This window comes from Tympanuchus pallidicinctus, unplaced genomic scaffold (genome assembly GCF_026119805.1).
Source record: "Tympanuchus pallidicinctus isolate F22 unplaced genomic scaffold, pur_lepc_1.0 scaffold1, whole genome shotgun sequence".
Classification (NCBI taxonomy): Eukaryota; Metazoa; Chordata; class Aves; order Galliformes; family Phasianidae; genus Tympanuchus; species Tympanuchus pallidicinctus.
The window spans coordinates 55,719,646-55,743,489 of NW_026294618.1; the positions used below are offsets into that span (position 1 = coordinate 55,719,646).

Below are 23,844 nucleotides of genomic sequence, written 5' to 3' on the forward strand. Positions count from 1 at the left end.
CTTCATTAATAAAAGGACATCTGCATTTTAACAGCATCCCATTCTTTTAATAGAGATCCAGTCACCTGGGCTCACTGGGTGCTATGTAGGGCATGCAGAGGTCCAGGCTGGATGCGGCTCTGGGCAGCCTGGTCTACTGATTGGTGACCCTGCGACCCAGGGGGGTTGAAAGTAGGTGATCATTGTGGTCCTTTTCACCCCAGGCCATTCTATGATTCTATGATAACCTGCACTCACATATTGCAGTAGATCAGCAGCATCACCAAATGAGTCTCAGAAATGTCTTGCATATCTATCAGTGTTAGTAATATATAACCACAGCATCCTGCAGTTATGAGATCTGCATAGATTCTTCTGGCTTCCAACTGGACAACGCTAGAACTGTGCAAGGAGTCAAAGACAACTCTGTAGCTTCTACTGCAGAAGGTTGCTGGCCATGGCAAAGGAGGACTTAGAGCTATAAGAGTGACCATACTTTTCCATTCTCCCTACTCTGTAGCTAGACTTACATATCTTGTGACATTCCAGACCACCTTCCTTGGAGAGGAGCCCAAAGCAAATAAATGTGACACCCTGTCTGCACAAAATGCATTCAGTAAAAGAGTTTTAGCAGGACATGGTTACTCAGTATTTATGCGTTTACTGTAGATAAGAGACAAGGACTGATGAACTGCTGTTCATGGAGATGGCAAACCTTACATGAACAGTGTCAACAAACAGACTCATGGTATTCTGAAATGAATTTGCTTGAGAAGAGTCATCATGGCTTACTTGTTTTTCCATCTACGTAATTCTTATAGACATATCTTAAGATGCTCTAAACAGCACCTTCAGTCCTCTCACTCTTTTGACAACTGTGAAGAAAAGTGCTTAGGAGCAGCATTGATAGAATAAGGGGAAATGACTTCAAGCTTAAAGAGGGTAGATTTAGGTTAGATGTAAGGAAAAAATCTTTTACAGTGAGGGTGGTAATGCACTGGAACAGATTGCTGAGAGATGTGGCCCTGTCTCTGGAGACTTTCAAGGTGAGGCTGGATCAAGCCTGGGCAAGCTAATTTTGCTGTCTATGTCCCTGTTCACTGCAGGGGAGTTGGACTAGATGACCTTTAAATGTCTCTTGCAACTCTAAGGATTCTATGATTTTAAGTGCAAGTCTTGATTCTAGAATTCAAAAATAACTTAATCAACTGCTTCCTGAAAATAAGCAATTAGTTATTTACAATGAATGGACACATACATATTTATTAGAGTTCTATGGGTCTCAGTGATCTCTGGCATATCTTATCTACATTTAAAAATACCTCAAACATTACCACAGTCCTTTTTTTTTTTTTTTTTTTTTTTTTTTTTTTTTGCCCCCTAGGAAAAAAAAACCAAAAGATCTAAAAAGGTAGAAAAGGTAGAAATTGACTCCCATGCTTATTCCACTAAGTGCATCACAGAATAAAGAAGACAGACATGTAAGCAGGAAATAATTCATTCCCACTTCAGCCAGATCCTAGACTTAGAGCACCATGGTACATAACAGCTCTGGTCACTAGCTATTGCCAGTAGCTACTGCAGGTTGCTCATTCCAAGGAAGGTGGTGGAGCATGGCCAGAGATAAGAAACTCTGGAAAACAACTTCCAGTTGCTTAAAGGCTAGTTTGCACCCTGGAATCTGAAATGTAGTTGTTTTTCTATCAAAGCATGTTTTTTTAATCCTTAGGTGCTTTAATTCTAGACGTTCCCTGTTCACCTACAGACCTTGCTGGCATCGTTTTTTATCCTTTTCTTCAGACATAAGTTTTACAGTCTGGATTTAAAATGCAACTACGGATTATTCATTCATTATACTTCCTGACACAAGCAGGATCAGCCCTTGTAAGAATTTGGATAACGGACAGCCTTTGAAAGCTCAGTCCCCTATGGGAAACGCTATGGCTGATTCACCACGTGCCAATATTCTGTCTGCTGATTTACAATTGGTACTCTTCCAATTAGTGGTAGGAGACAACCACTAACACAGCCAGCTGCTGCACGGGCTGCCTCTCTGATCTGTCTCTTTTCTTATCTTGTTTGTCCTCTTGCGCCTTTTGAGGGAGTTTATTCTCCAACAAGACAAAGGCAATAAAACAGTCAATTAACGTGATGTAGTCACAGAAGGGGCGAGTTGCATTTCCTAGAGGTACGGCAGGGAACAAGAGACTGAAAAAGTGTTTCGCTGGGCAGAAAGCATTCAGGGGCACAAGGAGGCAGATCTGAGCTAGCAGTGCAAGGGTTGGTCGGCTGGCTGGGGACAGGAAAGCGCACACTTAGGGCACAGGTGAAGGCAAGCAGACCGTGCTGCCTGCCCCTCAGCATACCCCAGATGGGAAAAGCAGTGCAGATCCTGCTGGGCACGCGGCCATTTATTTCATTTCAGAGGTCGATATGCCCTGAGCACACGCCGCCAGGCGGGTCTGGCTGCCTCACTCCGTGGCTCCGCGCCCTCGGCTGCCTCCCGGAGTAGGGCCGACGGCAAGACCCGCGTTTCAGCTCTGCAAAGCCGACGCGGAGCCGCAGGCAGGCTGCGGGCACACCTGCGTCCTGCGGGCAGGGGCCGCCGGTCGTCATGGCGACCGGCCGGGCTGCAGCCTCCCCGGCCCCGTTGCGCTGCCCACCCGTGGGCAGCTGCCGCTACCTCTCCCCCCGCGGTGCCGGAGGAACACCCCGCTTCACCGCGAGCAGCGAGGCCGCAGCCGCCGGGCTCTGACTGCGGCGGGCGGGGCCAGGCGCGGCCCCAGCCCGGCTGCGCCACAGGAGGCTGCCCGGGGTGGGAGGAGGAGGAGGAGGGACTCCGCCGCGGCAACAACTGACGTGTCCCCGCCATGGAGCTCGGCGTGATTCATCAGCGACGGCAGGCAGGCTGCAGGGTGCCGCGCACCGTCCCCGCATAGGCACGGCCGATTTGGGGACAGCTCCAGTGCCGCATCGCGCTGCTTTTCCGTCTCCTCTATCACTGCCTGCACCTGTGCCCCCGCGGCGACGCTACGGGAAGGCAAGATGGAAGAAATCCTACGGAAGCTGCAGAAGGAGGCGTCGGGGAGCAAGCACAGGGCCATCAAGGAGAGCTGCACCTGGGCCATCGGTAAGGGCGGAGGGTGCTGGGGGCTCAGGTGGGCGCAGCGGAGGTGAGGGGAGGGTTCTGTGCCGCCGACGGCAGCGAGACCTCGGCAAAACTTGCTCTGCCACCGGCGGGACCGGAGCGCCTCCAGCGGCTCGAGGATCCGGGCGGCTCGGTGCTGTGGTACCGGTTCAGCCATCCGAGGAACAGCTATGTGCCCCTCCGCCCCGCTCTCGGTGTTGGCTTCGAGGGTCTTCCGAGGCAAATACAGGTGTCAGTGGCAACCAGATCCCTTCTGTGTGGGGCTGTGTTATCTCAACCGCTTCCCTCCTCCCCATTTCATAAATCACGGTAAACGGACACTCTAGGGCAGTTTTTTCTGCTAACTTAGATTCGGGTTTCTATTTCCAAAGCTGGATTATTATTATTATATATGTATTTTTTCTGGATTCCGTGAGCTCTGTGATCCTTGCTGTATAATGCAATGCGTAGTTGCTAAAATGTGTTTTTTTATGTGAATATGAGGTTAGGTAAATTGTGGATTGTGATTTGAGGTTCTTTTGGCAGTAACTGCTTGGAGCTCTGGTCAGTGTGACCCGAAACAGGATATATCAAGATTACTGTGCACCTAGCTTTGCTTCAGGTTTTGAGAGATGGCAATCTTTATTTTTAACGGTACACTGTTACAGCAGAGTCCATACCTGTTGCTGTCTCATTACTGGCCTTTCACTTTGGTATTCTGTGTGATTCATGAATTGATGCTGTGCTTGTGCAGCAGCCATGCTGATATCCTCTGTACTGTTCCAGTTTTGTGATGCTGAAATGCTTGCATGTAAGAGGGAATTTACTGAGGAAAGGCTATTATTTCACAGAATTGGAGAATCACAGAGTTGTTGGTGCCTTCTCATTGATACCCAGTGTGCTGTTAGGGCCATGTCAATCTATGGAGAATTGGAGCACTTGTGACAGATAGTCTGTCAGCTGGAGTAGGTGTAAGCTTTGGGGATCACTGCTTCAGAGATTCTACTACTAATGTGGAACTCAGTTTATTTTATCTTACTGTTTTCTTTTGTTATACAGAAACCTTGGATTCTCCTGACGCTGCTATCAAGATACCTCCTTATCAGCTAAGGTAAGAATATGCAATGTTGACATCGGTAGAACTGTGAGCATTTGTTAAATTAAAGGAAAAATTCAACAACAACAACAAAAAGTGAGGTAGATAGGAAGAGGCTGAATCTGTGTTTTCATTAGTTCATATATACATGCATCTCTAAGTTAACCCTAATGAGTAATTTGTTGATACACCCTTGGCCTTCATACATGAATAAAATATAAGAAAAATTGTAATAATGGGAAGAAGTATGTATAGCTGTGTCTTTTCACTTAGAAAATAGGGCTGTCTTATGGTCTGATACAGTTTGCTTTCAGTATGGTGATGCTTCTCAATTCTCTTTGTGTCTATATTTTCTTTTAAATCTAGATCTGTTCCTCTTTATTGAAAAATAAATATTCTAGAAATATAATAGTATAGCTAGGACACTGTCTAGGAACTTAAATAAAACAGTTCCTATGCCTGCTTCCTCTAGCCTGCTGAATTATCTTGAGTAAGTCTCATCCTTTTTTCTTATCTTCACTTGGCCACACCTCACAATGGAGGTGCTGTTTAAGATCTCCTTTTAGAAATCAATGCTGTGAAGGAAGTAAACAGGCAAAATTATTTGCTACCATAGAATGACTTGGATTGGAAGGGACCTTAAAGATCATCCAGTTCCAACCACCTCGTCATAGGCAGGTTTACCACCCATTAGACGAGGCTGCCCAGGACTCCATCCAGCCTGACCCTGAACACCTCCAAGGATAAAACATCCACAGCTGTCCCTTCCGACAGAACCACTAAGAAGCATCAGATGAGAATGTTGAAAACCTTAGGGTACATACTACGTGATGTAGCTTATAATTAAGATGTGAAATGTTTCCTTATTAGGAAACATTATGAAAGCTTAAAAAGTTAGCATTAGTTCAAAGAGCCTCTCAACAGATGCGTGGAAGAAGTCAGTTGAAACCTTTGATAATGCAGAAGTATCCTTTCTTATTCAGAAGTATTTGGCAATACATAATTGAGCTTATAAGAGAGTATGTAGAAGTGCTGCTATGAAGTTATCCTGTCCTGGATATCTTTCTGGACAGCAACCACTAGTAACTGCAGACAAAGATGACCTTTTTTTTCTCAAACCACAGTGATAATACTCTCCTGGGAGTATTTTTATTGCTTAATTTCTCTCCACTCATGTTGGTATAGCTTTGCACAAGGAAATTATGGAATTGGAGAGCTCATTTTTCTAGACCAGTCACCAAACAGGGAAGGAATAAGGGCAGTATTTTTGCTACTCTTGGATGCCTGTCAGGTGCAGCCTATAAGTGTCCGTAAGTGGCGTCCTGTCAATAAGGAATGGATATAGCACAGATCTGACACAACTAAATCCGGATACATGCACGTCCAACACAGTTAGATGAATAATTCCCAGGAGATCCATTAGATTGTTTACTGTGCAGTGTGGTTGGAGAAAATTTAGCTTTTTTCCAATTTGACAGTCTCTGTCTTTTATAAAGGGTATGGTCTCTTGATTTTAAGTACTGTTTTCATTCCGTATGATTTAGCTGGCTGTTAGCTCATTTTTCACTGGACTAATGGTTCTTTACAGGTATGCCTATTTTCTTCTTTCAATGTTTTTGTTGTTGTATTTGTTTAGTTTTGCGGTAGAATCTTTGTTGCTTTTTGTTTTTTTAATAAAGCTACTATCTTGACAAGTGTCAATGTGGAGGCAGTGTGTGGGTTTTTTGTTGCTGTGTATCATTTTTTAAGAAATGAAAGGTACATTAGAGAATTGGAATAACAGCTTTGGTAACAGGACCTTCAATATGGCACTGCTGCACAACCTGAGACCATCCCTGAGAAGTACTAATTTCACCAGCACTCTGATCTTACTCTTCTATTCTCTGCTAACAAGTTTCTATTAGACTCCAGCTGATCATCTTGGGCTGGAGTTTCCTTTGTGATGTACCCATGAAACTACGATAAAAGCTCATTTTTGCTAGTTAATTGTTAAAGAACAGCATTGTGACAAGTTGATTCCTAACACTGTAAAAAGATAGCCTTGAAAATGAGGCAATGACCAGAAATACAGCTAAGACTGATGCATCATGGAGAGATCCTGACTGTACTCCTTAACTTTTTTTCATCTTGAACAGCAGTGGATTGCATCATCTGCTTTAACACATATCAGCCTTTGGCTGCTTATCCACTTTGAATCTTCTGTTCACCCTTTCTACTATAGCACTAGTGGATGTAGAAGCAAGGAGGCTGGGATGTAGTCTGGAATATTCTGCAGTATTAGAGTTGGTGGGGAAAATGGCATGCATTTTCACTCCAAGTGGCCCTAGTCCGTAATTTGGATCTGAAATCCTTAGTTGCAACATACTACAGTTGCAACAGTGCTAAGGGCAGATTGGAAAGTAGTTCAGGAGAAAAATATATATTTTTTGAGTTCTATTCCAAGAACAACAGATAAATGAGTATTTTGAGTACCCTCTGTGCAGAGGGAATATTTAAGCTTGTTTAGTAGGAGATTTTTGAGTCACTAGAATATACTGAATACAAGAAAAATACATCAGTACTTCCCTCTGTTATATTTTGGCAAGTTCACAATTTAGAGTGTATCTATACTGTAGGAGAATGTGGGATAGAGATTCGTCAGCTGTCATGCCCAGTTGAGGTAGATACTGGCTCAGTTCCAGCAAATCTAGCAAGTGCCCGAGTCAGTGTTGTTTCTCTTTCTTTACAACACAGTATTTGGCTTCTGCTGGTGTTAGTGCTTTTGTTACTTAAATCCTTGTTTTTCTGTTGCAACTCAGCAATGATTTCTGCTCATAAGGAGGAGAGGGTATAAACTGTTACTCTTTCCACGCATCCCCCTCCCGCCCCCTTTTTTTTTTCCTTAAGATATAAAAGGTACGTAGGGCAGGCTGTGCAATATTGTTTCCTGAAGTGCAGGTAGGTAGCTGGCTCAGCTGTAACATTTGTATCAGAGCTGTTTCCAGCACCAGCAGTTTAGACAGTAGGTAATCTGCTGTGTTTGGGAGCACCTGGGATGCTTTTTCTCCAAGGAAGTGCAATGATTGGGCATTCCGTCTGGAATGTCATTCTTTAATTACTTTAATAGAGATCTATTGGGCATATTTTCAGACAGCTAAATGAGACTATTTTGCTGTTCAGCTTCCTTTGGTGTTAATTGAACTTATGAACTCAGTTGATGACCTTGAATATTAATTCTGCGAGGGGCATGATTTAAGTGATTCATTTCTTAAAGAGATTCAAATCTCCAACAAATATAGTCTTCCCCTCTGAGTCCTGCCAGATCTGCCTTGAGGTAGAAATATGCATGTGTTTTTCAGCACTTCAACTTGTGATCAGAGCGTTGAACAAAATGTTAAAGATTAGAGAGAAAAATGGGATGAAAATGAGCTCGTCAGTTCAAGACTTTGCCATTGATGCTTACTAAATTTTTGGGAAGGGATCGTCATGTAACCCTACCCTGGACTGAATAGAATCGTAGAATAGAATGAGTACCATAGAATGGCCTGGATTGAAAAGAGCCACAATGATCATCTAGTTCTAACCCCCCTGCTATGTGCAGGGTCGCCAACCACCAGACCAGGCTGCCCAGAGCCACATCCAGCCTGACCTTGAATGCCTCCAGGGATGGCGCGTTCACAACCTCCTTTGGCAAATGGTGGTGTTTATGTCTCTGATGAACAGGTGCTGTGAAAATTAAATATGTACTAAATGCTTGAGGAGACTGGATGAATGACTTATAAATAATGAATTAGATAAAAGGAGTTGATCACGTGGATGTTAGCTTAAGAGAGAGCTTAATGCTGTCTGCCAACCGACAATTATTTGCTCCTTAGTTGGCCCACATTTGTTTCATTGTTTTTCAGCTGACAAGTTCTGTCCTAAGGCCAACCACCTACACTGAGCTAGCCTCTTTTCTTGGCTAATTCCTGGCAAGGTTCTCCATTGCAGTTCTAGAGGCTGAAATGTGTTTGGTGAAAGGTAACTCTACAGACACGAGAAAATGAGCCTTTAAGAAGAACTAATAAGGCAGATTAATATTCATGAAATTGAGATGGAAATTGACTTCCAACCAAAATAATGGCCAAATGCATAGTGTGCCTGTTAGCTGGCTGTAGTAGAAGCATTGTCAGAAACCTGAGTTTGATCCTGGAGGAGTGTGATTGAGTGCAGAAATGCATGGGCAAGACTCTTGATAGTATTGGTTACTGTCTGTGCCAGCTCAGACTTTTCCCTGTGGATGTTAAAGTAATGGTCGTGAGACATGATGAGTGAAGCATTTTTGCACTGTAAGTAACGTAGCTTGCATTTCTTCTTCAAAGAAATGCAGAAAAGTCTTCCAAATGCTTACTTTTCCCTTCAATGTATTGATTGCAGGAAATAATTAAATAAAATGAAGGTACAGGCTCAGGCCTTCAAGATGCCTATTTTGTGTGCCTAATCAGGGAGATACAGACTGTGGCTTTCACAGGTGCTGAGTGTTTATAAGCCTGTTTCTGTTGGAAGCTGCTCTTACATTTATTTCTGGAAAAGCTTGCATCCCTCTGGTATTTCACATCTATCTCTCAAAACTAGTGAGTGTTTCTGGGGATTAGAGCTGGAAAGATGAAAGGTTGGTGATAAACAAGTTCTCCTGTAATAAGCAGCTTATTTCCAGTTCTGTCTCTCCTGTTTGTGCCCATGTGCTCATCTTGGTGCAAGTTTTTAAGGGCTGTTGTGAAGTCTGAGAAATCAGTGCAGTGAGAAACAGAAGTCAGTCTTATTTTTAGGTAACCTCTGAATACCTATCCTACTTGTGATTTTTCTGCAGTCATGGGAATTCGGGGATGCAATCAGAGGTTCTACTCTGCCGTTAATTTTTACATCTATAGTTTTACATCTGGCAAGCTGAGAAGTAACTGTGGCATATGAACTCTTAAATAAAACAGCATACCAATTCTATCATGTATGTGCTCAACAAGTAATAAAAACAGTAATGTGCTATGATCATGACCAAACATGAAATACCAGAGAGACTTTCATCCACTTAACTTTGCAGACAGTTCATCCATTTAAAGAATATCGAGGCTTGGGATCCATTTTGGCTTCTATATTGTGAAGAAATATTTGTAATTTCGTCATTTCATTTTTCTCTTACCTGCTTTATCTTGTGCATTGTTTCTCATAGTTTCTACTGGATGAGGATGGATAGGGAAGATGATTAGTTGTTATGCTTATTTTCTAAGTCTGATTTAAAAAAAAAAAAAGACTTTTTTTTTTTTTTTTTTAAATACAGTATAGAAGGTCTTCTTTCCATCCAGCACCCCTAATTTTCTTTTTCCTAACTACGAGGAGACTTTCAACTTATCTGTGAGCTGTTGAAGATTCTTACTTAAGAATTTTTAAGCAAACCTTAAGTGGATGGTGAATAGTGAACAGACAGAGTTACTACTTATCTAATGAGAACAATGCTTCTAAAATGTGAAAGTTTACATGTGCTTATTATGGGAATATATAAACAGAGGGGCAGATCTATCAGGAATACAAGCAGATGTCATGTCTCGCTCGACAAGTATGTCATCTATCATCTCTTGTGGCTGGTAGGGAAGTATGATACTCTGCTGATTGTTCTTTTTTGTTATCCATTGCATGCTGATCCATCTGATAAGTGGACGTTTCTGATAATGGTTTTGTGAGTTACAAAACAGATTATCTGAATTATATTTATACATAAACTTAACTGCAATTTCTGATATCCTATTAATGTTTGTAGTTCAAGAGTTGGTCCACAGCATCACTTGAGACGGTGATCTTTGAGTGCCATAGGCCAAGATAGTAATGTAGAGCATGTGTCTTTCTGTAGGAATTTGAAAACAACAAAATAAGTACTTCAAGTTTATAAAGTAGTGTATTAGCATGCTGGTTGGTAAAACATTGGAGTTCATGATTTAAATCATGTAGAACCTTTTAGATAACTAAATTGGGAAAAAAATAATGGATACATAAATGAACAACTTCATTAGTACTCATTCAGCCGTTTTTTCCCCTTCTATATGCTAGTTTTACTTTGGTATCTTGTTAAAATCTATGAATAGCAGTACACTGAATTTCTTATTGATTTGTTTGGAAGTGTTTTATGAGTGTAGCAGTTTGGCCAGGAGAAATGAGTGGAGAGGGACTAATGACTGTCACTGATCACTGAGGTCGGTTTTTGTAGGTTTTTTTTGAGGGGGGATGGGAATAGGTTGTTTTGAACATGCGTCTGTGTTAGTCTTTATTAAAACATTGCTTCCTGTTCTTACTGCCACAACAACCTGGTATTTACTGTTCCTCGGTTTTCCTCTTGAACCTCGCTGCTAAGTACGTGGCTCATCTGCTCATCCACTTCAGAGTTGCTTCCTGGCATTCACCAAGTGTGCAGTGAGTTGCCTGGAAGGCCTGTGGACAAGAAGTTCTAGTGGCAGTGTGGATTGCTGAGCTGTATCTCCTTGTGCTGTTGGTTTACATGCTGTATCCAGAGTTTGGGGGCCTTTGTGTAACCCACGTTGTGTATATAAATGATGTATATGCTCTGATCTTGATTTAGAAAATTGCATTCCTAATGCATGTATGACCAACTGTTGAGAAAGGCAGTGCAGTGTTGCGTGATACAAGATTTTGGTCAATGTGTATGTTTATTCAGAGATCCGTAGCTTGCCCTACTTCTTGTGCAATGAGCGTGTATTTCTGTCTCAGCAGAGCTTTGTGTCTGTCCTGGGATCACAAAAGTGACATAACAGCACTGGGGAGGGAAGGAGTGTATAGGGTCAGTTTCCATTTTGCATATCTGTATTCTTGCTGCCGAGACATGATTCCAGGAATGCTGTAAGGCCCTTTGATCTAGCAGTCCCTGAATGCCTGTCAGCCAGAGTTATGGCTCTTGAAGGAAATGAAGTTGGTAATGTGGGAAAAAGTACATGGGTTTTGAAAGATTATTTCTGTTACTCTTAGAAATCAAGCAGTAATTTGAGGTGAAAGGGGCCTTACAAAGGTCATCTTGCCCAACTCCCCTGCAGTGAACAGGGACATCTGCAGCTCTTCTTTGTGTGTGGTGATGTTGGTTGGTTGGTTTGTTTTGGTGTCTTTAAAGATACGTGCTGTTTAAAAGTTTTTACTATTTCATGAACCAGCTTTTTGCCCTTCCTGACATTCTTTGTAGCAGTGAAACTTTATATTCACCACTGCTTTGGCTCTTTGTTCCTTTTATGGATTTTCTTAACGTCTGTTCTGGATTTGTGGCCAAAGCCTGCAGTTACTGTGGGATTTATGTAATCTATTCTGTATAGGAATAGCACCAATAAAAGATTAGAGCTGTCATAGTTTTGAGCATTTGTCCAATTTGTAACAACTAAAACCTTGCCCTCAGGATGATGATGGGATAGCAGCATGTGTGTGTTAAACATCTGATTGCTTTGAGTACTTGCAAAGGAGAAGAAAGTGAGAAAATCAGGAGTCTGTTGGTAATTGCCCTAGATAAGGAAACATGGCTGGGGTTGTCCAAGAAGAGCTGTGGCACTGAAACTGTGTGAACTGCTTTTCTTGATAAGCTTTTAGAATTGCAGGCTCAGGTAGTTCGGTGAGTGCTCTGCCCTTGGGCAGGAGGTATTCTCTGAGAATGAGTATCTGACCCTCACCTCATCTTTATGCTTATTCAAATGCTAATAAATATGATCGGCTGAAGGATACAGATTATTTTATAATGAAGACTTGTCATCAGAGTTGGGAACAGTGTTTCCCCTACCTCATGCACAAAGGGCAATAATCTTTTTTTTTTTTTAGGAAGAGTGGTGCTGTATCACAGAGATTACATGATATCTTTGGAGACTGGAAGCACCCTGATTATTATTTCAGCCTTGTCCACTCCAATATTGTGTACAATCTGGTTGTCTCTCTTCTTCTTTCATGGAAGGTACACAGTGTACTTACATTTGTTGGTTTTGTGTTGGTTTTTTTTTCTTTTGCTATTGAGAATGGTATCAAGCTACTGTCTGGGAACATTGTGTTGAAATCAAAATGTTATTAGCAAGTATAGCAAGGAAGCGAATGACCTTAAAAGCACCGTGTAGCTGAGTAACAGTTCTGAACTGTTTAACTACTATAGCTGGTATGAGTTCTGTTGTCTCAGCTGAACTGGAGATCTAATTGTTTTATGTTTGCCTTTTCCATGAATAGACCTATTCTTCTGCTGGTTGGGCATATGTATTAGTCTTGGAAAATATTTAGATAATAAAAACTAACCTTTTTAATATCAATATATCTTTACTTATAATCTCATTCAGCATTTCAAACTGAATAATTGTTGAAGTTCTAAGTAATGAACTATATGAAGTCAAGTTTGAACGTTGTCCCTCTTTTCCCCTCCATCATAGTTTTCTTTCATATACAACATGCTTCACTACAGAGACGTGTTCACTTCATTGCAGGGAGGTTGTGCTATACCTTGGTTTGTAAAGCAAAAGGAAGGTTCTCATCAGAAGGCTTCAGCTTTGTCTTTTATCCTATTGCTTTAGGATTTCTACAAATACTATCAAAAATATTGTATCTGAGTAGAAGTGTCTGTTGCAGTCATCTGATCTGCCTTGCTACATTGTGGAGGCTTGTGAACCCCTGTACTTGTATGCTGCAAGCTCCAAACCTCTCTAGCTTGATTATTATTCTCTTTGTGAATGGGATATCCATATTTCTTCAGTAGAAAAAACAAATACCTTGAGTGTGCAAGCAAGGATTTAGAATCTGTTTTCTTCACTAAGAGTTGCTGCTTGAAAAAATGTGTTGATTTTTCCATTCCTCCTCCAGGTTTCTAGTACTTCTGTTATGAACAATGAAGTTCTTGGAGTTGTTTGTCAAGGTTCTTCAAGCAATCACAGGGAGAGAAATGTTACAGATGTTTCTACTTCTATATGCACATCTGTTCATATCGACACTGCTGGAGCTTTATACAAAATCATGTTTTTTTTTTTTCTATGGGGATAATATTTGTTTCTCTTTACTGTATTTAATGGTAACAGCTGGGAGTATGTCCAGAATTTTGAGAATTTATATTTACCACTTATTTTCTCATGGTGGGCCAGATTTTCTGCTTGAGTAAGTGAGGTTAATGGTGTTGCATGCCGTGATTGTTCATTTTAAGCTGTCAGGACTGAGAAGCTCTTCTCCACTGTCAGTGTTACTCTGACTAAAAAACGTCAGACTCTGGCTATGATTGTTCTGCTGCTTAGCAAACAGCTTATCAGAAAATGGCAACAGCGGTGAATCAAGTCATTATCTGTTCTTTGACAGGGTTGTGAATTATTCTATGGAATGCAAATTGCATGCTGATAACTAAGGTTATCAGCCCCGAGGTTCTGAATTTTTCTTCTCCTATGTAATTTTCAGGGGGGAGATAATGCAGAGTGATGTTTTGTTTTTAATCTCCTTTTAATCCATTTTCCAAAAGCTAATATGATTACACCATTTGAATGAAAGGAAATCTGTGGTTCTGTGAAATAACTTCTATGATAGTAGCAAACACTTGATTTTTAGTGCCCATGCCCCTCAGTCAATACAGTGGAGGTTAGGTGAGCTCTGGGACCAATTCAGGCCCTCACAAGAAAGAGTTAAGTGTGCCTTTTCCTATTTTCATTACAATTTTCATCATGAGATTGAATTAATGAGCCGTTATTCTCTTCTCACTGAAGGCTTTTTCCAGTACAATGAGGATAAAAAGATTTTTATGATCTCTTATTTAAAACAGGCACCTGTTTTGTTCTGACCTTTTTGGCAGTCTGTTTTGACTGGCCTGTTGTATCATCCCTTGTGACAGACCTGCAGGGAAAGAAGTGGGTTGATGAGCCATGGCAAACTCAGACTTTTAGAAAGGTCATTTTAACCCAGTGTACTGAATGTAAAGGCTATTTATGTTCTCATGACTCATTCTGCAGTTTGTGAAGCTGACAGTGGTGGAGTGGGGCAGCTCAAGCAGAACCCACCTGTGCTTCTCCAGATACTGGTTGTGGATTACGCACCTGTTCTTGTCACAGCCTTCCTGCTTGACCGTGGGCAGGCCTCTTGAGATTCAGTCCCACACCATGGAGGTCTAGTGGCAAAACTCCAGATGGCCAAAGCAGGAGCAGGACTGAATCTTCATCCTTGGATCTCTCTGCTTATTCTGTTCTGCGTGTTGCAAGGTCCACGGTTAAAAATGCTGCTGTCTCTTGTGAAGGAGTATCTGTCAGTGCAAATAGTTAGTGTTTGAAGCCCTTATTTATTTATTGGGCTTCAGAGTCAGTGGGTGGCACTCTTTGTTTTCAAGGGAGGAGGCTGGCTTCATGCTATTCTAACTTATGCTTATGTGCTATACCAGATTATAATGAGAACATTTGGGTTAGGAAAGCTGCTTTGTTTCTGTGCAACTACTTTGTCTTGAAAGAATCCTTATTCCAAACCCTTCTTCTGGAGTAACTCTTGCCACATCCTTTACATGTGTAATCTGAGAGATAAAGAATAATCGAAAGTTCCCCTTTGTGTTCATACCCCCCTCTGTGTCGTACCTGACTCATCTCATTCAGATTTAAGATGGTATGTGCATATATATACATATATATATATATATATATGCACACTTGTGCGTGTCAGTAAGTAAATTTGGGTGTTCCAGTGTGAAACTAGTTTCTCCACGGTAACATAAACAGAAAACACGTATACATTTTAAAGTTTGAAGTCCATCAATGGGCACTAGTTTATTCTGAGAACTTCATGTAAATTAAGTGTCTTACATGTGTAGCACAATGCAAGCTGAATGTATCGTCAACTTGATGCAGTACTGCAGACAGTGGAGTAAGCAATGTGATCCAATGACAAGATACCATGGGACCACTCAAAACAGGCTGCAATTATAAGACAGTTGCAAGGTGTAAGGGGAAGCCTTAATCTCTTTCTTAATTGCATTCTGAGACTGAATTATGGCTTACATTATCCCTTGCACAACCTTATTGAAACCAGTTCTTAAAGGGTACACTTTAATGAGGAGCAACTCTGTTTATTGACGTCATCATCTCTGTTCTGAGGATTGTCTTCCTTGTCCTTCCGTGTTCTCATACAAGCGAGTGATGCACTTAAAGAGCAGATCAAACTGAAGTGTGGGAGATAGTCAAGCTAATCAAACACTGTGAGATATCTCTGCAGGTTTTTTGTTGCTATAGCATGGAAATGCTGATGTTTTATAGACAGAGTGTATAACAAGAATAGGAAATGACAGTGCAGTTTGTTTTCTAGAAGAATACAATGAGAACAGAGGTAGCTGCAGCTACCTTAATTAGATTTTTTTCAATTAAACATTTTTAGCAAGGATGAGAAGTTCTGCTAATTGAATCTGTTCTAATTTCCATCCCCCTGCTTGTCATGTTTTGCTCTTCAGTTTGGGAAATATCTCAAGAAACAGCTCTTGTTGTTCTCTGCTGATTACAGTGTGTGGTGACAGATGGCAGGCAACATGCTGATGTGCAGAGTAGCTACATGTAAGCCATAGGAACTCCCACCTGTCTTCATTATAATGAAACTAAACTGGATCCAGTCCAGTGACTTAGGACTGCCTTGACTTCCTCCTCTACTACCAGTCTCATCCACTTTAATACAAGAAGAAGTTTGTTGTGCATTAGTAATGCCCACAAATATTTAAATACTGTTGCAGTGAACTGTAGAAAGTCTAAAAGAAATATGATATTTAGATCTGCACCTCTTCAGGACAGAGCAACTGCTAATTTTTAGCATTTCTGCAGTTGGTACTATACACTATTGAGATTTCTTTTGGTGTGTTTCTGGCTCTTTGAATACCACTTAATGCATTTAATGTTTTGGCACCTATCAATCGACTAATTTCAAATGTGAGTTTGCCCAGAGGTTGATACTGATGAATTTTAAAGTAGACTAGAATGTGTTTTGTGTTGGAGATGACTTCCTGGTTTAGAGACATGCCATAGCAGTACTTCTCACAATTTACCTGCATGCTACCTGTATTCCCAAGTCTGGGCAAAGCAGGCAATAGATGTGTTGGTGATACTCAGTTCTGTACTGGCTGAAGGTTTGCTGTCTGAACCCTGGATCAGATGTTTTGAAGTTTCTGTGTGAACTCTTGAGGAGATGTTTCCCACATGTGAAATAGTTTTAGCTGTTTTAGATGTGAAACTTATGGTTTTTTAAATGGTCTTTCTAGCTAAAGTGATTCAAGAAGGATTCAAGAAAGGATTTTGTGAGAAAATTGGTCTTTGTGCTTACCCATTTCTCAGAGTGTTCTGAGTGAAGCAAATTGACTACCTTTTTGTTGTAAACCTCTTTTGAGATGCACACGGAGTCTACTCAAGAGTTCTTTAGAAATCTGTGCCATTGAGGATTATTTTAAAAGCTGCTTTTGGTGTTATGCCAGATGGTCTTTTACAAGTTCCCATAACTGGGAAGAACTTACAAACACAGAAAGACTGCAGATTTGTCTCAAGAGATCTTTGCCAAGTACAGAAGCTTACTAGATTGCTTAACTGAGCCATGCCTGTGACTCCAGTCTTTAATTGGTTGTTAAAGAGGGGGGAGCTGTGTTTCAAGGAGCGTACAGCATTTCTGTGCTCCTTAAGGGTAGCCTTAGTGATTTGTGTCCCTTTCGGGGCAAGGTGGAGGGAAAGAAAGGAATACTAACTGGAACCACACAATAAAGTTGATTTTCAGAGTGAGTTTTCAGTCTCTGTTGTAAACAGGATCTGCTGGAGGAGTTTCAAGCTGAGTTCCCCAAAGCTGAAATAGCCAGTGTTTGGTAACCCCATCTTTATTTAATCAAAACAAAACAAAAAGGCAATTTCAGATTGTAGACTGCTAGTTTTGTAGGGAGATTAATAGGTTATGGGCAGACAATGGCAAGGTATGATTTTTAGGTAGCTTTGGCAATTGTCTGAAATTGCAGCAATTACTGCTCTAACCTGGAACTTCTTAGTTAGTTATGAAGGGAAAACTTACAAAAGAAGCAGATTATACACTGTGGCATAGTGTGTTTTAATTTATCAGAATTTGTTCCTTAAGAATTGTAAGAGAGTTGATCAATTTTAATTTTATATACTTTTTGACAGATAACTCAACATTTGGTCAACTGAAACTAAGTGAATTCAGGTCAAAGGCAGCTCACAGGAAAGAAGAGTAAATGAGGGAGAACACTTCATTTTGGTGTTCAGATCAGAGACCAAACATTCTGACTCTGTTTTGACCAGGGTGGGTGAGTTTGAATACATTGAGATTTTAAAACAGAAGCATGCTTCAGATGGTCAGGACTGTTTAGTTTGCATTTAGGCAAGAAAACAGGCAACTAGGTATCTTCTTTTCCTTCTTGCCCACTATACACCTGTCTCTAAGAGTGGAAAATTCATGCAGGTGATTCCAAAGGGGGTCTTTGTGGTATGATGCTGACATTTGAAGAGCTAAGACTCTCAAGGGCTGGCACAGGATGGTTTGCCATATGCAAACCTTGTTATACAAGTGCAAAACTAGACTCTGTGGGTACAGATAAGTGCCTTTATGATATGTGACCTAATGAAGTGTTGCAGACCTTCAGGGAGACTGCAGTCAGACATGGGCTCAGTATCTCTTATTGGGAATGTATTTCCTGCCAGTGAGCAAGATTAGCTTGAAAGGGCTTATGGTTGCTAAGTGTTCTCCAGATGCTGCAAATCCTCTCTGATGTAGAACAAGGAATAAAGAGAGAAGTTGCAGCAATCACAGCTCCAGGCAACGTTGGTTTGCTCTCCAAACAAGAAAAATCCAGTGTCTGAGTACTGAGTCAAAAGCATCTAAACTACTACCTGGGTCACTGGTTTATTTTAACATGCAAAAGTTTGTGTTATTCTATAATCAGGGTACAGTTTTATCATAGTTCTCATACATACTATTTCATGTGTAGGCATTTCATAGAATCATAGAATCACCAAGGTTGGAAAAGACCTCTAAGATCATCCAGTCCGACCATCCACTTATCACCAATATCTCTCACTAAACCATGTTCCTCAGTACAACATCTAAGTATTTCTTGAGCACCTCCAGGGATGGTGACACCACCACCTCCCTTGGCAGCCCATTCCAGTGTCTGACCACAGTCTTGGAGAAGTAGTATTTCCTAATGTCCAACCTGAATCCCCCATTATTTATTTTTTTTCCTCCATTTGCTTGTGTCTACACTGGTTATGGTTGTGGGCTGCTAATATGGCAGGACACACTGTACTGTGAAGGAGGCCATAGACCAAAGCTTCACAAATAAGAGGTTGGGTCTGAAACAACTTTTCTGGCAGTCTAAATATGAAATAGAAGTCAAGTGACTGAAGTACTTATGCTTATAATGCTGAGATGAAGAATCAGTAGTGATCTGTGAATCTTCTTTTTGTGCTTTGCATATTCATTTATGCACACGGAAGGCTAACAATTGAGAAGTATTTTGTGGAATATCACTTAAAAAAGTCATTCTTAAAAGTACATGAGGACATGTGCTAGCTTTCTTTAGAGGGGAAAAGTGCCTCATGGAGTTGTTGTGAAGCTCTCCTTGTATGCAACTACTATCTTATGGACAGTGATACAGACCTTCTGGAACATTGTTGTTTTTGTTTGTTTGTTTTTAATACTATTTTTAATTCCATTGTTCCCATTCACATTTATTTGCTTATTTATTCTTACTTCAGGGAGAAGTGTCTCCTTCCTCTCCAACTGGCTCTGGAATCGAAGAGCATGAAGTTGGCCCAGCAGGCTCTTGCAGGGATGCAGGTATGGCTTAAGAGTGGGGTGTTTATATTAGTAGGTAGTGGGCATCAAGGAAATTTAGGCTTTTCTTTTGAAAAAATGCTACAGAAGATGTGTCTGTCTTCTGGTGGATATTCATTTTTCTGTAACAGTATTCAGAATTTAGAGTGCAATTGAAGGCTGTTGATTCTGTAGAAGCTTGAAATGTTCTGCACATAGGTAGGAGTTCCTGACTTTCAACATGAGATGGAGATGTAGTCTTCCTCACGTGGCTCTTTGCCCTCTGCGTGGTCTTCAGGAAGCCTTACCTTACAGCTGCTTAGTTTCTTAGAAACTAGAGTGAAGTGATGAAGAAGCTAATAAAAGATCCTGAAGCTATTTGCAGGGTTTTTTTCCCATGTTTTTTTCAATATCACTGGATGTGAATGTTTTTGAAATTGCAGACGAAAACAACAGCAAGGCATGAGAAATAAAAAGGCACTATAGTATTTGACAGTATAAAATTAAAACAGTTTACCTTTCTTTTAATTGGACAAATAGCTATGCATCAGTAAATTCTTACCACTTGAGAGAGATTAGCTGTGGAAGAAACCGGTACACTGCTGAATTGTGAAATGCCTGCTACTGTTTTTCAATAAGAAGCTTCTCTCTCAAAGAGTAAGCATAGATTTGTTTGGGGAGTGTTAGGATGTAAGTACAAATTCACTTAACTCTGCATATGAGATATCAGGCATACTGTTAGAGGAGGTGATCCATATGGAGGCACAACATTGTGGTGTGAGGCTTTATCTAGGAAAAAAAAATGTATTTTCTTTAAAGTTACTCTAATTGAGCTTTGCCTTAAGAGTACTTGGGAAGATAAATGCCATAGTTTTTTCCTCTGCTCCTTTTCTCCTTCTTTCCCTTCAGCTTTTCCTGCATAGCACAACACCATATGGTAGGGAATATTGCTTTGGTCAGCTGCGATCAATTGTATCAGCTGTGTTCCCTCCTAACTTCTTCTGCACTCCTAGCCTACCCGCTGGCAGGGCAATATGAGAAACAGAAAAGACCTTGATGCTGTTCAAGCACTGTTCATTAATTGCTAAAACATTGGTTTACATATTATTTATATCAATGCTGTTTTGCTGACAAACCCCATACACAACACCATGTGGTCTGCTATGAAGGAAATTAACTCTATCCCAGGAATACAAAAAACAGTATAAGCATAGAAAATAGGACTACTTCATTCCTACTTCTACAGACTTGAAGCTGGGAGGGAGCTTAAGGACAGAAGTCATGCAGAAAGTACAAGGTAAAGTGGACTATTGAATGAGTGTTCTGGGACAGAGCAACGTTTTGTTCCTGGAAAATAAGACAAGGTTGTTTTTCTCTGCAGTTGGATCATCTAGGAGAGACAGTTCTGGAAAGATATTTGCCTGAGTGCATTTGTTGCAAGAGGCTGTCACTAACGGGAGGTACCAGTGAAATGGTTCTAGACTATGTAGAAGAGGAGTTCAGAGTACAGTCCTGAGGAAATTGTTTCAATGGCTACGTCCCCTTAATGTGTTACCTAACATGTGATTCTGATTAAATTTTTTGTTCTTCATGAGAGTGCATTAAAAAGAATTTGGAGCTGTTACGGTCTTTGAAATATTTTCACTATTGTTGTAGAATGCTGATAGAGCCTGGTTTGTTCAGGTTCAGTAAACAAAAGCAGAGGTGTTTGATTTTTTTGTTTCTTTGTTTTTAAACAAAAACAACAAAAAGCCCACAAACCTTTAGGGAAAACAGCAAGAGTAAACAGTGTTTTATTTGGGTAGAAAAAGAACTTATGGGCATGAACTGGTTGTGAATAAATTGAAGCCGGAATGTGAGAGGCAGTTATTTTTAGAAACTTGTTGATTTTTATGGGAGAAGTGTGAAATAACTGAAATCTTCTTGAAATGGGACATGGTTAGCTCGAGGAAGTGAGAATGTAACGTGAAGAGCTCAGTTAAGTGTTTCTATCTATCAGTCCCACTTTCAAGCATGAAAATAGACTCTCACAAAATCCTAGTGAAAATCTTTCATGTCCCACTAATATTTTTCATGTTGATTCCCTCAGTCTCACACATCTCCAGTTGTTGGAAGATGCTGGCTCTGATGCACTTTTTTCAAGACAAAGCCAGTCTGATTGGTCTGAAATATTTAGCCTGAAGCTTAATCAGTCTGAATTGAATCCATTCCTGGGTACCATATTTCCTATGGTTCCTATGCCTCTCATTTGCTAGCAGTTCTCTCCTTCTGAGGATTTGATAGCATTCGTGATAAGTCAGCTTTTGAATGACACTAAACGTGTCAGTGGTCAGAAATGCTATGTCCACTGTGCTTGTGTTCTGTGTCTTTCAGAATTAGAAGACAGCTGAATCTTTTGTCTCCCACTGAGCAGGGTATCTGCTAGCACTAGTTTGAGGTCAGGGCACTAACCTATTTGGGGATTTTTTTATTTTTTGTTCCCACTTTGTTTTGGAGGGATGGAAGGCATTATTTCGAATGGTTTGTGATCTCACATCAGTTGCTGATAATGGATGCTCCAAAGGCAGGGTGGGAAAGACACTGCTGGAATGGCAGCAGGTTCAAAAGATATGAACTTTTCCTTCATTGCTGCTTGGGTTTCCCAGTTTTTGCTGTACTTCCTTATATTACTGGATCACTTTGAATTTTGTATATGGAACATAGCCACTGTAGTACCAACATTAGTAGGCTTGGTATAGTAGTTAGTGGCAGCATTAGTCAGAGGCAGTATTGTGTTCAATCTGTGCACTGCCATTTTCTCTCTACAGAAGCTGCTGTCTGATGAGAGGTTTGTATCCGTGGAAACAGACTCGGATGAGAAACAGTTGCTTAATCAGATGCTGAATGCCGTCAAAGTGACTCCTTCGCTCAACGAAGATCTGCAGGTTGAAGTGATGAAGGTTAGTGTTTCCCACATGTCAGTTCTTGCAGCAGAGGCTGCGTAAGTGCTGGGATTAGCAAACAAATTAGATGTTGTCTTGGAAATCTTCACCATAAGGACAGTATTTGATTCCTTCCTTCCTGTTGGCGGATGTCAGTTGTTTTCATTTCTGCTTGGTTTGTGTTTTCCTGGGTAAACAGGAGATAGATTGAAAGAACTGTGACCGCTACTGTTAATACAATGTGAGACAGGACAAACAATTCACTCCATGGTAATTCACAGGTAAATGACTTGCAGATTTGGAAGTTTGTGTTTGGTGTTAGTGCTCATGAGTTGGACTGTACACTTTTGTAATTTTGTAACATGTGAATAGGTCCTTACTAGCTTGTGTCTCCATTGTAAAGTGCTAATGGTGGAGCATGATGTGTCTAGACATCAAAATGTTCCTGGATTAATTCATAAGAGAGGTTATGTTCTGTATACTCAGTGAACATTTTCTACTCTAGAAATGCTTTAGCATTCTTCTGCTTGTGTGTTAGGAAGCCTGGATGTCAGGAGCTATAGTTTTGGAAGGGAAGTGCTGTGAATTTTCCTTGCCCTGTTGGAGTTGGTGTATTATAACCTGCTAGTACTGCCATGAAAATAATGACTTCCAATACCGGCATAGTTCACTATGCGGTGGTGGCAGATTGCCATGTGTTTGGATGTAAAATGTGTACTTTGAGGTTTTATGTGCAATTGCTGTTCTCTTATAGAAAAAAAAAATACTCTTCTGGTGGTCTTCTTGTGTCTTTTCCATACCTAGTACTGATCTACGTATTTGAATGTACTTATTTAACTGTTGTTTACTTCCAAGTTCATAGACTAAGTGTCTTTAATTTTTACCTATGTGTGACATCCTTGTACTAAAGCATATATGTTACTTGCTTTGAAATTTCTTTGTACTAGCTGTACTCTACCAAGGAGGCTGGTTGCTTGCCTGCAGCATGCACTCTGTGCCAGAAGATGCATGAGGTTGAGCCTAGCAAGAGCGAAAGAGGATCATAGAATCATAGAATGGCCTGGGTTGAAAAGGACCACAGTGATCTTCTAGTTAACCCCCCTGCTATGTGCAGGGTTGCCAACCAGCACACCAGGCTGCCCAGAGCCTCATCCAGCCTGGCCTTGAATGCCTCCAGGGATGGGGCATCCACAGCCTCCTTGGCAAATCTGTTCCAGTGTGTCACTGCATTTTATGGAAGCAGGATTTTGCCTATAAACAGGCTTAACTTGAGGCATTCAGATCTACAGCTCTAACCCAGCATGCTTCTTTCTTGCCTGTAGTGAGAAAGGTGAAGGGTTACCTGGCAGCACTTCTGAGCTGGCACCTTCTCACTTTTTGGGTTTTTTTGTTTGTTTTTATCCTCTTGAGTATTGCAGAATCAGGATCTTCTTGAACATTGTTTGTTTGAAACAGTGGTGCAATAAGCAAAATAAATAAATGGAATATTTACATACTGTTTCTGAAACAAACAACTACCACTACCAAAAGTAATGCTCACCCCCCATTTTGTGCAAAAAAGTAAGGAAAACATTGTCTTCATTCTACTGAGTGAAATTTTAATGTATAAGTCCTTTCCTAAAGTTCTGTATAAATAAAAGGTAAAAATCAGATTTCATATATGCATCCCAAGAACAATGCAAAACTTTTATTTTTGTTCATTGAGGAAGAGCAGTGGGTCAAAAGATTTAAACAGAGCATTTAATGCTCAAGAGACTTTGTATCTGAGACTTACCTAAAAGCCAATTCAAGCAGTAGATCCTTTTTACGTTGTACCCTGAAGGTTGCAGATGCAGTTGCTACTACCTCTGGCAGTTGAGGTCTGGAAATGTGGCAAAGTCCTCAGGATTTCAAGCAGCTTGTCTCAACGATGAATTTTAATCCCTAGATCTGCTAAATAGTGTCAT

General features: G+C 40.8%; 1 protein-coding gene across 6 annotated transcripts in view; it reads left to right on the top strand.

The window, feature by feature from the left end:
- Window positions 1–2,794: 2,794 nt before the first annotated feature.
- The window catches only part of ARFGEF3 (ARFGEF family member 3), an 85,742-nt gene continuing 64,692 nt past the window's right edge, over window positions 2,795–23,844 (top strand). For 5 of the 6 annotated variants that reach the window (XM_052674412.1, XM_052674423.1, XM_052674431.1 and 2 more), the window contains exons 1-4: window positions 2,797–3,109; window positions 4,166–4,217; window positions 18,920–19,001; window positions 21,785–21,916. In XM_052674412.1, the coding sequence (XP_052530372.1) occupies window positions 3,025–3,109; window positions 4,166–4,217; window positions 18,920–19,001; window positions 21,785–21,916 (351 nt within the window). In that variant the 5' untranslated portion in view covers window positions 2,797–3,024. Of the gene's footprint in view, window positions 3,110–4,165; window positions 4,218–18,919; window positions 19,002–21,784; window positions 21,917–23,844 lie in introns of all 6 variants that reach the window. The other variant, XM_052674443.1, reaches the window with a different exon arrangement.